The following is an 18,936-nucleotide window of genomic DNA, read 5'->3' as shown; positions in this document are numbered from 1 at the left end:
ACACACACACTCATTCACTCTCTCTCTCTCTCTCTCTCTCTCTCTCTCTCCCTCTCTTCACGTGTTCATGTGTCTTCACTACTCCTTTTCTCCTCCACTCCTCTCTCGCTCCCTCGCTCTGTCTCCTCCCCCCCCCCCCCCCCTCACCCCCAACACGTCCCTCTCTCTCCCTGCACACCTCCTCTCCCCCTACCCCCCACCCCCCGCCCCCGCCACTCGGTCGCCGCAAGCTTAGCGCGTGAAGTTGTTGTGGATTACATCATGCTGGTGTGCTGGGCTGTGGGTTTTTCCCACCAGCGGCTGACTATGACTTGGATGAAACGCCCCCTCCTCCTCCTCCTCCTCCTCCTTCTCCCTGTTTCCCATCCCCCAAGGCCCTTCACACTCTCGTCCCCTTGTGTGTATGTGAGTGTGTGCAGCAGTGTGTGTGAGTGTGTGCTGCAGTGTGTGTGTGAGTGTGTGCTGCAGTGTGTGTGTGTGTGAGTGTGTGCTGCAGTGTGTGTGTGTGAGTGTGTGCTGCAGTGTGTGTGTGAGTGTGTGCTGCAGTGTGTGTGTGTGTGTGTGAGTGTGTGCTGCAGTGTGTGTGTGTGTGTGTGCGTGCTATCAACAGCCAACAGTTGTGAAGTAAGTGGAGAACTGGTGACGAGGGTCGGTACTCTGAGCGGGATGCAGTCAGTCAGTCAGTCAGTCAGCGCCGTGGAATGTCCGGTATGGGGCATGCACAGTACAGTCAGAGCGCTGTGTCGTGTGTGTGTGTGTGTGGGTGGGGGGGGGGGGTGTGTTGTGTGTTGTGTGTGTGTGTGTTCCTCGACTGAATAGAAACAGCGTGTCCTATTGTTGTCCCTCTCCTTCCTTCCTTCCTTCTTTCTCTCCCTGCCCCCCCCCCCCTACCTCCCACCCCCACCCCACCCCCCTTCACTGTTTTGTCTGTCTAGACACACGGCATATCACAGACACGCACAGAGAGACAGACAGGCACGCAGACAAACACACACACAAAGATATTGTGTGTGTGTGCGTTCCTATCTCTGTCTTTCTGTCTCTGCTGGCCTGTCTGTATGTGTTACCCCCACCCCCATCCCACCCCCACCTCTCTCTCTCTCCCTCTCCCCCTTTCCCTGTGTAAGGGCCACTGAGATATATATACTCTACAGTGACTACAGAGGCATACCTATGAAACCTACAGAGGCATAGGATGCCTCCTTGAGTAACTGAACTGAACGTCCTCTGCCTCAGTCTCTCTCTGTGGACCTGTCGCTCTCTCTCTTTGTGTATCTGTCACTCTTGTTCTCTCTCTCTCTCTCTCTCTCTCTCTCTCTCTCTCTCTCTCTCTCTCTCTCAGTCGCCCTCATCCCCACTCCCTCTCTGTGTCTCCCCACTCTTGCTCGGATTTTCATTTCTTTTAAATATAGCATGACTTTGATCAGGCCATGCATTGTGTAGAACGAGGATCAGTGTAAATTTAGCATGATTTTGATCAGGCCATGCGTTGTGTAGAACGAGGATCAATGTAAATATAGCATGATTTTAATCTGGCCATGCGTTGTGTAGAACGAGGATAGTGTAAACAAAGCGTGATTTTGATCTGGCCATGCATTGTGTAGAACGAGGATCAGTGTAAATGTAGCATGATTTTGATCAGGCCATGCGTTGTGTAGAACGAGGATCAATGTAAACATAGCATGATTTTGATCAGGCCATGCGTTGTGTAGAACGAGGATCAGTATAAACATAGCATGATTTTGATCAGGCCATGCGTTGTGTAGAACGAGGATCAATGTAAATATAGCATGATTTTGATCACGCGATGCATTGTGTAGAGCGAGGATCAATGTAAATGTAGCATGATTTTGATCAGGCCATGCGTTGTGTAGAACGAGGATCAATGTAAATATAGCATGATTTTGATCAGGCCATGCATTGTGTAGAACGAGGATCAGTGTAAACATAGCATGATTTTGATCAGGCCATGCGTTGTGTAGAACGAGGATCAATGTAAACATAGCATGATTTTGATCAGGCCATGCGTTGTGTAGAACGAGGATCCAATGTAAATGACGAGGACAGGTCGCCAAGAGAAAAGGCCACAAGACTACCCGGCTATTATTGTCCCAGAAAAGTAAACAGTGTGTAATTATGAAGTCATGCCTCTTGCACACACCCTGCTCGTGCCTTTTCTGTCTGCATGAGAAACGATCTACATCGCTCCATGATGTATCATCACAGATGATGATGACGATGATGAGTGTGTGTGTATGTACATGTGTGTGTGGGTGGGGGGGGTGTGGGGGGGGGGTCTGGGGAGGGGGCTGTCGGGAAGAGAGAGATAATAAGTCAGTGTACGTGTGTGCGAATGTGTGTGCGCGCAGCAGGCGTATCTGAGAATGTCTATTAACGCGTGCGTCAGATTTATTTGTGTGTGCGCGTGCGTGTGTATGTGTGTGTGTGTGTGTGTGTGTGTGTGTGTGTGTGTGTGTGCCTGCAAGCGTTCGTGCGAAAAACAGCAAAACACGTCCCGGCAGGAGTGGTCGCTATGTGAAGCAGATGTCTGCGCGTGCGAACGCCGCGCGCGCGCGTGTGTGTGTGTGTGTGTGCGTGTGCAGGAAAGGTGATAGAGGTCGGCAGGTGCGCATTAAAAAAGGAGTGATCGTTACTGCGTTGAGCCGAATGGATCACGATAGAAGGGTTATGACGGCACGGAAAGACCAGCAGTGTGTCAGACATGCTGACAATAAGTCAGGATCGTGATGTCAGTTAGGTATCGTACAGACAGTGGGCCTCTGAAAGCAGTGAAGCCATTGTGTGCAAATTACGAAATAAACCCACCGGACACCACCCCACCCGTCTCTCTCTCTCTCTCTCTCTCTCTCTCTCTCTCTCTCTCTCTCTCTCTCTCTCCCCGGCGCTCCCTCTTCTGTCACTGTCTCCTAGTCTCTGCGTCTGTCTGTCTGTCTGTCTGCCTCTGTGTGTGTGTGTGTGTGTCTGTCTGTCTGTCTCCCTTGCTCACTTTATTTCGTTCTCTCTCTTTCTTTCTCCCTCTCTGTCTCTGTCTCTCTCTGCACCTTCCCCCTGTCTTTCTCCCTGTCTCTGTCTCTCTCTCTCTCTGCTCCTCCCCCCCCCCTCTCTGTCTTTCTCCCTTTCTCTCTCTCTCCTCTCTCTCTCTTCCCCCTTCCCTCCTCACCCCACCCGCTATCCCCAGGGCACCCTTTCTTTCACTCTCACTTTCTCTGATGTCAGGAAATGAAGTTCACTGGATGTCGACTGCACTGCACACGTTACTTCGTGGGGACCGCTTAAGCTGTACGGTTGCAGTATCAATAAAAGGGCAGTGGAGGGGATAGTACTGTTTCTATGAATTCCTCACCACTGGCAGAAATGAACAGACTGTTCTCGGAAAAAGCCACGTTGGTAGTCATCCCAGGCCGTGTCCACATCTGAAACCACTCCTCCCTGATAGACGTTGGCTTCAAACACACACACACACAAAGGTCCTTTTATGGACTTGATGATTGGGCACTTGGCTTTGTCTTATTGGGCTATGTTGTGCTCTCTCTCTCTCTCTCTCTCTCTCTCTCTCTCTCTCTCCTTGTTGGTGTTGGCGTGTTGACGCGAACGACATGTGTTTCCGGTTGTCGTCTTTTTTTTTTTGTTTATTGACTCACTTGTGTAAACAAAGTGAGTCTATGTTTTAACCCGGTGTTCGGTTGTCTGTGTGTGTGTCTGTGTCTGTGTGTCTGTTTGCCCGTGGTAAACTTTAACATTGACATTTTCTCTGCAAATACTTTGTCAGTTGACACCAAATTTGGCATAAAAATAGGAAAAATTCAGTTCTTTCCAGTCATCTTGTTTAAAACAATATTGCAATTCTGGGATGGACACACACACACACACAAAATAATAATTAAAAAAAGAAGCCTAATTATATGCAAACTGCATTTACTGTTCTATTTATATTTTTTGTATTCTCTAAACTTGGCACTTTGACCTCTTATTCTGACACAACAACAAGAGGAGTCATTATCATCATTTTTTGTTCAAACAGGAACTTCTTTTGCTAAGCATGGAAGTTTTATTTATTTTGCAAACGTTTTGGTGCAGATTGTAAAAAATGGGAAATTACTGTGTAATTAATGCTAGGGGACTTAATTTATCACAAGTGAGTCTTGAAGGCCTTGCCTCTCTTGTTTTTGTTTGTTTGTTCTTGTATGTCTGTCAGTTGTATATTATAACCCTGCGCCTCACACCCTGCCACTATCCGAGTTGCTCTCGCACGCGCACGCACACACACACACACACACACTTTGTCTCCGTCCCTTCTATTTTTCGTCTGACGTCACATACAGCGTATATACTTTTTATCATTTGGCTGACGGCGAATGAACTGAGAGACAGAGAGAGGAAGAAAGACAGACAGACTGAAAGAGAGAGAGGGGGGGGGGGGGCACCAGTGTCAATTAGGGTGTTGGTAAGAGGGCGGAGTTGACTGAAGCTCAGACGAACAAAAACAAAAAAAAAAAAAAAAAAAAAGCAGCAGGAACAGTCGTCTACTGATGGGATCTCTGTTAGTATTTCCATGAATATTTAATGACAGCACCCTACGCGCGCGCGCACACACACACACACACACACACACGCACACAGACACACGCGCGCACGCACACACACACACACACACACACACACACACACACACACACACACACGTAGATACTCACGTAGATACTCAGACACTCACACATTTACCCAACCCCCCCCCCCCCCCCGGCCCCTCCCCCCTCAAGTCCCCCACACACCCCCATGCCCCTTCTTCCTCCCAAAGTGATGGTAAAACGGCAGAGCCGAAACCAAGAGGAATACTTCAGGAACTGACTGTGACAGTATGTATGATGAATAATTAACAACAGAAACCGAGCTATGGTACCAGATCAGCCGGTCGGAAGCCAGACACACTGCAAAAAAGCTTTTTAACACACGTTAATTTTTTTTTTTTTAAAGGGGGGGGGGGGGGGGGGGAGGGGGGACTAGTTCAAAGCTCAAGGTAGGGTTTTTGTTTGTTTTTGTTTTTATATAGATTTATATTTTGGGGAAAGGTGATGGTAGGGTGGTGTGTTGAAAAATTGTTACATTAGCCCATCACCATCTTCTTGGGGTTTGGAGCGTGGGAGGGGGGGAGGGGTGGTGCATACAGATAGATCGATAGAGAGAGGCACTAGCGTTCGGCATTACTCACAAATCTCGCTCCATATCACCGTTGTCTGTCTCTCTGTTTCTGTGTCTCACTCTCAAAATGTCTAACGCTCTCTCTCTCTCTCTCTCTCTCTCTCTCTCTCTCTCTCTCTCTCTCTCTCTCTCTCTCTCCTCCCATCGCCATCTCTCTCTCTTTCACACACACACATACACACACACACACACATACATATACGCGCGCGCGCACACACACACATACTCACGCGCTCACACACGCACACAGACACACGAATGCATTTAAATGTCTGATCAGTCAAACTGACAAGCAAGAGACAGAAACGCAACTTCCAATCCTGTGTGTGTGTGTGTGTGTGTGTGACAGCTGTACGACTGTTGCCGCCTGTGATCCAAAAAGCAAAACGCATTGAGTAATATAATCTCGCATGTATCGTCTTTATCTTGAATCGAACAGCGTGTACGTCTCGCCATCGGGGCTTGTTTTCCTTGAACGAACACACACACACACACACACACACACACCTTTTTTCGTGGCCTTGTCATAAGGACCTTTATCATGTGGAAGTGTCTGGCTGCCGGTGTGAGTCAGTCAGATGCAAAGGGAGTTGCACAGCCACGTAAGGCAGTCATGTGATAACAGATGACATTTTCTTCATTTTCTTGTTGCTGTTGCGCAATTTCTTTCGCCTATTCACATTTAGAATAGTAAATTCCTCCCACAAAGAAATGATACCTTTGATGATAATGGAAATGATGATGGTGGTAACTTTTTTTTGTCGCAATTTCTCTTTTTCCTAATCACAAGAACGTGTACAAAAGCAAGTTCCACCCCTAAAGAAATGATATTCATCATGATAAAGGTAATGACAATATTGATGATGATAACGATAATAATGATAAGAAAAGTAAAAAATTCGCTGGACATTAAACATTTTTTTTACATACTTCTTTTTCATTTCCTGTATGCCTTGCTGTGCTGTTATTGATCTGTTGAGAACATATATGGTTCTTTGCAAGGTTCGCCTTAAAAATTGATAATGTTTGAAAAGAACAAGGTGAAGATGTAGTCAGATGTAATCATTGACAAATAAGCAGATTAGTCGTACTTGTTCGCCTTAAACAATGCCAGTGAGTCAGAGGGAGAGAAGAGGGACAGGAGATGCAGTAACTGATAAATAAACGAACAGCTTATGTCCGCTCGCCCCGAACAATACTGTCCAATAGGAAAAAGGAAGGGGAAATAAGTGATGGGTTCAAGGACCTGTCGGCATTATGTCCTTACGCTCAAGTTGTTAGTGGCTGTGGTCTTTATCCGTGAAGGGAGGGGGGAGGGGGGGGGGGTGCTGTGGTTGAGGCGCGGGGTCCTGAAGGGGGAAGAGGAAGATGTAGTCGTTAACAGTACACGAACAAATGATAATAATAATGATTTATAACTGAAGCGCCTTTCCATGTAAAATGTGCTTGATTGCACTGGACAATGTAGAAATCGACGTTAAAACATGGATTCAAACATTGAAATGAAAAACTTACATGCACAACCCTTTACAGTCAGCCTGTCAAACACTCAAGCACAAATTCATGCACACACACACACACACACACACACACACACACACACACACACACACACACACACACACACACACACACACACACACACACACACACACACACACATTTTCACCATAGACGATACACACTCATCATATATCTACAAAATAAAAATGCCTAAATAACGCAATATCATATCACAATACTTAGAAACCTTATCACAGTATTTAAAACTATTCCCGACATCACAATGCACCAAACACCAACATCACAGAACTCTTTAACACCGGTCACACATATCACAATGCACCAAACACCATCATCACAGAACTCTTTAACACCGGTCACACATCACAGTGCACCAAACACCATTATCACAGAACTCGTTAACACCGGTCACACACATCACAATGCACCAAACACCATTATCACAGAACTCTTTAACACCGGTCACACATCACAGTGCACCAAACACCATTATCACAGAACTCTTTAACACCGGTCACACACATCACAGTGCACCAAACACCATTATCACAGAACTCTTTAACACCGGTCACACACATCACAATGCTCCAAACACCATTATCACAGAACTCTTTAACACCGGTCACACATCACAGTGCACCAAACACCATTATCACAGAACTCTTTAACACCGGTCACACACATCACAGTGCACCAAACACCATTATCACAGAACTCGTTAACACCGGTCACACACATCACAATGCTCCAAACACCATTATCACAGAACTCGTTAACACCGGTCACACACATCACAGTGCACCAAACACCATTATCACAGAACTCTTTAACACCGGTCACACATATCACAATGCACCAAACACCATTATCACAGAACTCGTTAACACCGGTCACACACATCACAATGCTCCAAACACCATTATCACAGAACTCTTTAACACCGGTCACACATCACAGTGCACCAAACACCATTATCACAGAACTCTTTAACACCGGTCACACATCACAGTGCACCAAACACCATTATCACAGAACTCTTTAACACCGGTCACACATATCACAATGCACCAAACACCATTATCACAGAACTCTTTAACACCGGTCACACATCACAGTGCACCAAACACCATTATCACAGAACTCTTTAACACCGGTCACACATCACAGTGCACCAAACACCATTATCACAGAACTCGTTAACACCGGTCACACACATCACAATGCACCAAACACCATTATCACAGAACTCGTTAACACCGGTCACACACATCACAGTGCACCAAACACCATTATCACAGAACTCGTTAACACCGGTCACACATCACAGTGCACCAAACACCATTATCACAGAACTCGTTAACACCGGTCACACACATCACAATGCACCAAACACCGTTATCACAGAACTCTTTAACACCGGTCACACACATCACAGTGCACCAAACACCATTATCACAGAACTCTTTAACACCGGTCACACACATCACAGTGCACCAAACACCATTATCACAGAACTCTTTAACACCGGTCACACATCACAGTGCACCAAACACCATTATCACAGAACTCGTTAACACCGGTCACACACATCACAGTGCACCAAACACCATTATCACAGAACTCTTTAACACCGGTCACACACATCACAGTTTCAATCTCTCAAGGAGGCGTCACTGCGTTCGGACAAATCCATATACGCAGATGCCTGACCAGCAGCACAACCTAACGTGCTCAGTCAGGCCTTGAGTGCATGCTTTGTATTCGTTCTTTAGTTTAACGTCTTTTCACTGTGATATTAGACGAATGCTTTGAATGTATGTGTGTTCCTATCAAAGAGGATTTCTGCAACAGTTTTGCCAGAGGACAAAACAAGAAACAAATGTACATTTTGAAGTACAAAGTTTTCAGTGACACCCTCCTCCCTCCACATCACCAAACACAAACAGGCACTGTTTGTTTTAATGTTTCAACACCCCTTGTCATTGCAGACTGGGCTCCCTGGAGACCTCCCCGTTCCTGGACCTGGGCTTCAGGATGATGACGTCAGAAGCCAACAGCGGCCAGGCCGAGGAGGAAGGCAAACAGGAAGAGGACGGAACACCAGGCGGTGACGCCTCGGGTAGAGATTGCCCCCCAGCCGAAAAGTACCCCCGGCGCTCTTCCGCCTCGCCTCCCGAACGCAGGACGCAAGGTGCAGCGAGGGAAGGGGCCACCAAGAGGAGGACAGCCACGAAGGACTGCTCTCCCCTGACCAAGGTAGATCTGCACAACGTCTCTGAGAGACGGGCGTCTGTAGAGGACGTCAGAGACGCTTCCGACGGGAGTGGAGAAGGTTCGAACCTGGACGTGGAAATCAAGGAGGAGGCAGGCGGCAGTGATGGCGGCGGCAGCAACCACAGCGACGGCAGCAAGGGTGACGATGATCAGCAGAGCTTCTGTTTCTCCTTCCCGCACTTGTCGTCGGCGTCGTTCTTGGGAGCGGCGGGGTGTGCGGGTCACGGACGCAAGCAGAGAGCGTTCGTTCCCGATAACCGCAAGGACGATACGTATTGGGAGAAACGGCGGAAGAACAACGAGGTGAGGACAGTGCGTGGAGGAAAGAGAGGGGGGAGGGGTGGGGGGCAGGGCAGTGAGGAGTAGGGGGTGGGGGGGGGGGGGGCACTGGTAAAGATGGTTACAGAGACAAGGGGTGAGAGAGAATGACTTGACAATTTTCAGGTAGTGAGTAATTAGCATGCTATATCGGTATTTGACAACTATAAAATATAGTACATCCTGGTGGTGGTGTTTTTCAGACATACACACGCCGAGTGTCATTTTCACGGATCCTTTCTTTTTACCGCTAGTACTCCAGCTACAGCTGCTATTATTTAGTATTTTTGTTATTAATGATGTTACTATGGTGATTGTGATATTCATATTGATGTCAGTATACATACTACTAATAATAATGATAAACACCACATCAGTAGTAACACTAATAGTAATGATGATGATTATTATTACCATTAATTGTTTATTGGCATTGTTATTATTACTATAATCAAGATCATTACAATTGTTATTTGTTATTATTACAATTATTATTATTATTACCATTTTTTATTACCATTTTTATTATCATTAAGATTACTACCATTGCTATTTTTTATCATTACCATCATTAATGATAATATTATTAATAATAGTATTAGCATTATTGTTATTATTACTATCATCATCATCATTATTATTATTACAATTGTTATTCTTTTTATTACCATTATTATTAATATCATTGATAATATTATTACCATTATCATTATTACTACTGTTATTGCCATGATAATTATTATTACTGATATCATAACATTCACAATCACCCATGATTATCATTATTACTGAAATCATAACATGTACAATCACCCATGATTGTTGTTATTACTGATATCATAACATGTACAATCACCCATGATTGTTGTTATCACTGATATAACATGTACAATCACCCATGATTGTTGTTATTACTGATATAACATGCACAATCACCCATGATTATCATTATTACTGATAATTATCATAACATGCACAATCACCCATGATTATCATTATTACTGATATTATAACATGTACAATCACCCATGATTGTTGTTATCACTGATACCATAATATGCACAATCACCCATGATTATCATTATTACTGATATAACATGTACAATCACCCATGATTGTTGTTATTACTGATATAACATGTACAATCACCCATGATTATCATTATTACTGATATAACATGTACAATCACCCATGATTGTTGTTATTACTGATATCACAGCATGCACAATCACCCATGGTTATCATTATTTCTGATATAACATGCACAATCACCCATGATTGTTGTTATTACTGATATAACATGTACAATCACCCATGATTGTTGTTATCACTGATATCATAACATGCACAATCACCACCACCCTGATGCCTGCAGGCAGCCCGGAAGTCCCGGGAGAAGCGCCGTCTGCACGACCTGCTGCTGGAGAACCGCATCGTGGACCTGGAGCAGACCAACAGCCGCCTCCGCCAGGAGCTCACCAGCCTCAAGCGCCGCTACGGGATCCCCCTGGACGCCGTCTTCACCGATCCCCGTCAGGACGCCGGGTCACCCCCGGACCTCGTCACAAACGACCCTCCTCCCTCCTCCTCCGCCTCCCCACCCGGCCTCGTCGTCGTCACCACCACCCGGGGTGGGGGCCGCGCGGCGGGGGATGATGATGAGCTGGGGGTGCCTCCGAGACTGTCTCCCGTCCACGACCCCCCTGTCCCCCACCACCTGCCCTCTCATCCCCCTCCTCCCCTGCTGGCTGTGTCGATGGGAGGCGCCGTGCCGGTTCAGCCTGTGTTCCCGGGTCAGGTCCCTCCCCCCACCTCCTCCTTCTCCACCCTCTCCTCCTCCTCTCTCCCGTTCTTGGTGTCGGCCGTTCCCGCGGACCTGTCAGTGGCTCACCCCGCGTTCCCCGTCGTCATTCCCCCAGCCCACCAGCACGGGCCAGTGGTGAAGAGGGAGTGCGTGGAGGAGGACGTGGACCTGCAGACGTCCTACTTAAGACGGGACCTGTGCCCGGAAGAAGGACCGATGTCGGACTTTTTGGGGGACCTGTACCCTCGCTACGCCGCCTCTGCTGCTTCTTCCCCTCAGGGCTGTGCCGGTCCGCCCCCCGCGCCCCTCCTGGCCCCCCCGGCCTTGGTGGCCGCCGCTCACTGCCGCTGGTGGGAGTCCTCCCCCTCCCTCGGACAGGGCGTCTTGGACGTGCAGCAGCTGCCTGCCCACTGCTGGCACAGGTCGCCGCTCAGCAGCCACAGCAGCGAGGACCTGTCGGAGGAGCCCCTGCAGCTGACGGTGCACCGACGGGGCAGCGGGGCGGGGTCTCCTCCTCCTCTTCTTCCTGGAGACTTGGGCAGCAGCGGTGACGGCGCGGAGGTCAAGGGCGGCGGGCAGTGCAGTGGCTCTTCCCCGCCTCACTCCTCGCTGCCCGTCAAGCTGAGGTACAAGATCGGCTCCGACCCCTCCTCCCTCCTCTCCCAGGGGGCGGTGAGCTGCACGGCAGTGGGAGAGGGGAGGAGGAGGAGGGTCACCACCACCACCACCACCACTCCCCCCTTACAGCTGGCTGTCAGTCAGCAGCACGTGCACATGTCAGACACGGCCTTCCCTCAGGACTGCCCCCTCCCACTCATCAAGAAAGAACCGGCGGCGTGCGGCTTCCACACCGACTGCCCACATTCCAGCGGCTACACGAACCACCTGGCTGATGACCCAGAGCACCACCACGACCCCCACCACCACCCGGACCCCGACCCGAAGAGCGCGGACCTCAAGTACCGGGAACGTCGCCGACGCAACAACGAAGCGGCTCGCAAGTGTCGGGAGAACCGGCGGAACCTGACCCGCCTTCGGGAGGCCCAGTCTGACCAGCTGCAGAGCGAGAACAGCCAGCTCCGCCAGGAACTGGGCTCCCTGCAGGAGGAGATGAGGCAGCTCAGGGACCTCCTGGACCACCGCCAGGGTGATCAGGGAGCCGAGGCCTCGCTCCAGGACGCGGCCCTGTCCGTGCAGAGAAGGCAGCAGCTGCTGAGGCTGGAGGAGGAGTACCGCCTGTTGAAGCGGGAGCAGGGACGGCTGGGCAGGAGGAGGGGCACACGGCAGGGACAGAAGCAGAGAGGGCGGCATGGGGTGGTGGGTGATGAAGCTGTGGACCTCAACAACGACGACACTGAGGATGACCACAGAGAAACGAACTGACAGTGTCACTGAGGGTGACCACAGAGAAACGAACTGACAGTGTCACGGAGGGTGATCACAGAGAAATGAACTGAGCACAGCGTCACTGAGGGTGATCACAGAGAAATGAACTGAGCACAGCGTCACTGAGGGTGATCACTGAGAAATGAACTGAGCACAGCGTCACTGAGGGTGACTACAGAGAAATGAACTGAGCACAGCGTCACTGAGGGTGATCACAGAGAAATGAACTGAGCACAGCGTCACTGAGGGTGATCACAGAGAAATGAACTGAGCACAGCGTCACTGAGGGTGATCACAGAGAAATGAACTGAGCACAGCGTCACTGAGGGTGATCACAGAGAAATGAACTGAGCACAGCGTCACTGAGGGTGATCACAGGGAAATGAACTGAGCACAGCGTCACTGAGGGTGATCACAGAGAAATGAACTGAGCACAGCGTCACTGAGGAGGATCACAGAGAAATGAACTGAGCACAGCGTCACTGAGGGTGATCACAGAGAAATGAACTGAGCACAGCGTCACTGAGGAGGATCACAGAGAAATGAACTGAGCACAGTGTCACTGAGGGTGACCACAGAGAAATAAACTGAGCACAGCGTCATTGAGGGTGACCACAGAGAAATAAGCTGACTAGACAGCTCAGCAGCTCAAAACCTGCTGTTAAGGAGAAGCATGTGAGGTGTGTTGACTGGGTCTCCCGCTTTGTTCGTAGTGTGTGTGTCTGTGTGTGTGCAATGGACGCATGCTCACATCAGCAGGTGTCACAGTTTTCTTTTCGTATTCCTTTACAGTTCTTTTCGAGTTGGAAAAGAAATTAAGAGGTGACACTAGAAGAGCGGTTGTTATTTGATGTCCAATGAGTTTGTGTCCACACACTTTTGTTTTGTCAGAATCGTGTGGTGACGCTCAGACAATGCGAACAGTGCGCACTGCTTTGCCTTTTTGCTTTCCACGCTGAGCAAAACAAAACGTCAACAACAAAGCTACTTTCATGTTATTTCCATCACAAGAATGGTCACAAAAGTTCGGTTACATTATTTCGCATTAGTGCGACCGCTAAGCTCTAATTAACGCGTGTACTTTTCACACACACACACACACACACACATACACACACACGCACACACACACACACTACGGTGGTCATCACAATATCCGGTACACGTAATAATCCGGGTTGTATGGCCCTACGTAAAACGTGAACGTGACTGGGAACATGTCCATTTCCGAAACTTCGCGTATCTGTCGATATCCACACACTTAAATGTTTATGTACGTGTGTGCAAGTTTCTTGCAACGCTTTTTTCCAAGGGTATTGGTGACTTATGTGTGGATTGTTAATGAAGTTTCTCTCTCTCTCTCTCTCTCTCTCTCTCTCTCTCTCTCTCAGTATTTGAACTACAGGGTGATATTGCCAAAACGATGTTTTTTCCCCAACACATGTGCCACATCGTTATCCCACACAAGGTCCATGTTGCACTGAGAAAGCCAGTCTTAACACATCACACACAGTGACTTTGATTACCGGTATTTGGAATAGTTGCGCAAAAATCTCAACATTTTTCGGAGATTTTCTTCAGTGGCCATGTTGATTTTATCTTGTCATTCTACACACACACACACACACACACAGAGTTGTTATAAGTTGTTCGGGAACATTGAAATCCCAAACAAGTGTCATGTGTAACTGTAATTGTATTTCTTTGTTTGGTAATAATGAGCATGATATTAGATGATTATAACATTGATTATAATATGATGAATATAATTGTAGTGATGGTGCTGATGACAATAAGAATATGATAATGATGATAGCAATGATAAGAGTTATTATTGTTGTTGTTATCGTCATCATCTTTATTGTCGCTAATTGTTTATTTACATATTTACCTGACAGAATTTGTAATTTGACGCCACCCCACCCCCCTTTCTCACCCCCGACGACAGTCGGATTATTTTGATTTGATTTGACTTATTTTCCTAATCTTTTTTTTCAGTTGATTTTCAGTTTAAGGGGAAAATGAGCACCGATCATGAATTATCCATTAGACAGTTATTTGTTATATGACTGAGAACCCACCCTGTGAATGATTTAATGTATGACTGAAGGAAAACTAGGAACAGTGAACCCATCTAGTTGGTTTGGTTTACACAAGATTTGTTGGTCTCATTAGCGTATAGATTATGTGTGTTTGTGTATGCGTGTGAGCATGTATTGTACACTCGCGCGTTTATGAACATTTCTGTGACGTGTATTTGAGAGGTTTCATGTTGCGCATAATATTTGCTTTGAAAAGGATGCGCACCTCTTTACTAATAACACATTCGAGTGCATTATATGTGTGCATTTTATACAAGGAAACAAAAACCAACGCATACACTGTTCCGTTATTGCTTTTTTTCTTTTCATTTTTTTTCTTGCTTTCTTGGGGGTGGGGGTGGGGGGATCAGATTCTAGACATTAACCCCATGGCTGGTGAAGCGTGGTGCAGCGAGACCAGTGTAGCATGAATGTGAAGTACAATAGCTATTTTTCTTCACTTTGAAGTGGTGGAGGAAAAAAAAACGTGCTGGACCAAAGGTAGTCTAGTCCCAAGAGGAAAACATCCAAGCAAAGCATGGTCACCTGAGGTGACATTCGAGTGACACTCTCGTCACTAGCAGTCGAGGGGTTAAACAAACAACGGAGCAAACAAATTGATTTCATTGATTATCTGACGCACGCGCACACCGATTGAGGCGTACAGATTTTTTTTTTTTTTAAATATATATATATATATATATATATATATATATATATATATATATATTTTTTTTTTTTTTTTTTTTTTTTTTTTTTTTTTTTAATGTTCTGTGCGTGTGCACGTGTTGGGGAAAGTGACGGGCGCATGTCTATCGAGATAACAGCGACTGATTTTTTTTTCTTTGTTTGTTTGCTATTTTCTCCCACACTGGCAGATGATATATAACATCAGTTATGTTGAGCCCTTGTTCTGTCAGGACGTCTCATTCTCAGTCCCCGTCACGTCTCGTTTGCAAAAGGATTAAATGTCTGGTCTGCAGATTACCCGGTCTACAGATTACCCAGTGCAACATGTGCTGACGTGTCATGTCTTGCTACCAAATCCACGGGATCGCAAGGCCTGTGTTATCATGGTAGATATTCACGATTACAGAGAAAACAATTGTTTGTAGTATTTGATTCTTCTATTCTTCTTTGTGCTGTTTTTTGGTCCTTTGCTTCTTTTGCTTTGTTGTCAGCTTCTTCTCCTCCTCCTCCTCCTCCTCCTCCTCCTCCTGCTTCTTCTTCTTCTTCTTCTTCTTCTTCTTCTTCTTCTCCTCCTCCTCCTTCTTCTTCTTCTGCTCCTCCTCCTCCTTCTTCTTCTTCTCCTCCTCCTCCTCCCGCTGTTGCTGCTGTTACTGCGGGTTCTGCTTCTTCTATTTTTGCCTCTATTACTTCTGCTGTTCCTCCTCCTCCAGTTTCCCTTTCGTTTCTTCTTCTACTAAACAGACGGTCCCGGATCTTAAGTTGGCTGTTTTTCTCACTGGTTTTGTTAAGTCCCGGTCTAAAATAACTAACTGCTTATGTACATTTTTCCCGTGAAAATGTAAGTGAACAGATATTGGATGCTATGTTAATGATCATTCATATTCGTTTCTTTTACTGAAGTAACTGTTTTCCCTGGTCTTCAGTACAGATTTATCAATGATTATTGTGTAAAACATGTGATGGAGTCTCCCGTCGGTCCGACGGATGAGTAGGCAGGCAGGCTTATCTGTCGGTGTGTGTCCTCATATGGGAGAAGAGGCCGATTCTGGATGCGCAACACTTCCCACAGGTGTTGCAAGGGAAAACGTCTCCAGAAGTTGAGCCATGCTTCCTTCGCTCACGCTTCTCCTTACTGGCCAGTGTTCTCTTGTTTTCAAGCGTCTTTATGCCACTAGAGCACAGCATCCTCCGCTGGTGTAAAACATAACTAAAACCGAAAGGCGAGGAAGCCTAGTTGGAACTGATGCCTGATCTTCATTACTGAGCCCGAGCAGCGTGTTAATGTGTATGTGTTTTGCGTCAGTGTGCGCACGTGTTTGTATATTATTATGTGTGTATGCGCGATAATTCATCGCGTCAGTGGCATGAATGAACATGTTAGGTGTGTGTGTGTGGGGGGGGGGGGGTTGTTGTGTGTGTTTTTGTGTGTGATGTGTGTGTGTGTCGATAATAATTATAATATGCGTGCATCAACATGCACCTGTATGCATAAATGTGCGATGGAGAAATCATTTTTGTTGTTGTTGTTGTTGGAAGCAAACGTGTTCATTTTCTTTCCTCAAGTTTTGCTTTTTATGAACAGGGTCTTCTCGGTTTCGTTCTTTCTTACTTTTTTTATATATATTTTTTTTTTACTACAAAAAGGTAAATTATGTGAATAGTAAACTGTGTATGGGAGGAATGTCAGTTTGAAATAGGTCTGACTCGATCATAATGGTAACACAGGGAGTTGTCGTTCCTGATGTGGCCCTGTGCGGTCGGCTTGATGATAAACTAGCTGTGAAACGACACCGTAAACTGTCTATCCCGTTCTGCAGTAGGTATACTGGCGATGACATTGAAGACTGACTAAAAAGCCGTATGTTGAAAACATAAACCAACACGCCTGTAATCAATATTGATTACCTCGGAAGACAGCGCATGACCAGCCTAATATTCCCGTCAGTTGTTCTCAGGAATTTAATTCCATGCACTACAGTTTGTGTAACGGTCATGGTTTTACATCATGGCGTCATGAAGTCTGTCACGGGTATTACGTCATCATTATGAAGGACCCTTTGACGTCATTCACACACGGTTACTACCCACGGACTTGTAATGCTCTATATACTTCCGTGTTACTACCTCGACACAAGCTGGGCCTATGAATCTCTCCCGTGGTTTTGACTGGGAGAAATTTATGGGACAGCAAAATGGAATGAATTCCAGCGACCATAGTTAATATATTGTCCTTTTGGTTTCCACTTCACGCGAATGATAAATAAAATAAAAAATATTAAAAAAATAAAATAAAAACTTGTTGCCAGATTATTATGTATATCATGTTCATGGTGATAATAAAATGTTGTATTTGACAACTGAAGTCAAGTAAAGCTGATCTCAGCATTTCTTCTTCTCCGTCCCGCTCCTGTTTCACACACCCACGTTCACTCATTTCAAAACTTGGCGAGCTTTTACGTGCGTGACATTATACTTGTCCCGGCTATTTAGGCAGCCAAACTCCGTTTTCGGAGGTGGTGCATGCCAACTGGGGATGTGCAGGGCCGTGCTGCATGAGCGCTATCTTTGCTTAGAGTTAGAAATGTTCATAAATCAGTGGAATTCTCACGTACCGCAAAGTAAACTCAGCCCAGCCCATTAAGATGGCACAGTGACCCTACCCGTGGTTTCCATGGCCGAACGACTCCAGTCGATACCTGACGTGAATCAGGTGAAGTTTTTTACCTGAGTGGGCCAAGACCTGCATGCGTTTACGCACGGAGGCCGGGTTAAAAATGGAGCAGGTGTGTTTCGTATGTTTGTGTGAGAGCTCCGCCCTTTACCCCACCAGGAGCGAAGTCCGCAGGACACACAGACACAGCAGGCTAATGGCTCCCGTACATGAATTGTTCTCGTTAAAGAGTTTTGCTCTTGACTCCGCCCCTTTCCCCATCTTTCCACTCCGTTAACTTTATTAAAGGAAATATTTCTTTTACTGGCTTTTTATGTATGTTTCTTCTTCTTCTTTTTCTTTTTCTTGAAAACATTTTTGTAGATAATGACGGAGTCGGTTTACCTATCAAATCAAATCAAATCAAAAACACTTTATTAATCCACATGGAAATTAAGTTGTGCAATCACAGGCTCATTGTAAACACTGGCATAAAATCATGCGCAACATAAGAAGAGATTAAAACTAGTCAAATAAGAATTCCCAATAGCTGACGATATACTAACCCCCCCCCCCCCCCCCCACGCCCCCACACACACATACTCATGTTAAGACAATAGGGTATTGCACAACAATATTAACAAATGAAAACATCCAACAAAAAAAGGGTATAAGATTACTAAAAATGACATGCGCGCACGCACGCACACGTTTTCTTCCACAATCATATTGTACTCTTTCTCTCTCTCATTTTTTTCATCACAGAATAACGTGTCTTGGATTGACATTTGACCAAAAACAAATCAGTTTTGTTTTTGTTGATGTTACGTGTTGTTTAAAAAAAAAAAATTCCATTGATGATTATACATAGGTCTGTTCAGATATTTGTGGACAAAAGTTTGTATTGGTTGTTTGGTTTGAGTTGAAAATGATTATGATCATGATAATATTTACGTTCCAGCAATGACAGAACGAATGATGAGTGGTTA

General features: G+C 46.2%; 1 protein-coding gene across 1 annotated transcript in view; it reads left to right on the top strand.

Annotated features, from left to right (window-relative positions):
* LOC143294924 (uncharacterized) overlaps nt 1-15,313 on the top strand; it is a 30,756-nt gene extending 15,443 nt beyond the window's left edge. Inside the window, exons 2-3 of the mRNA XM_076606438.1 lie at nt 8,733-9,321; nt 10,712-15,313. Of these exons, the coding sequence (XP_076462553.1) occupies nt 8,733-9,321; nt 10,712-12,523 (2,401 nt within the window). The 3' untranslated portion in view covers nt 12,524-15,313. The remainder of the gene's footprint in view (nt 1-8,732; nt 9,322-10,711) is intronic.
* Nucleotides 15,314-18,936: the final 3,623 nt, after the last annotated feature.

The sequence above is a fragment of the Babylonia areolata genome, chromosome 20 (assembly GCF_041734735.1).
Source record: "Babylonia areolata isolate BAREFJ2019XMU chromosome 20, ASM4173473v1, whole genome shotgun sequence".
In the NCBI taxonomy this organism is placed as follows: domain Eukaryota; kingdom Metazoa; phylum Mollusca; class Gastropoda; order Neogastropoda; family Buccinidae; genus Babylonia; species Babylonia areolata.
This window is presented reverse-complemented; position numbering and strand designations above follow the sequence as displayed.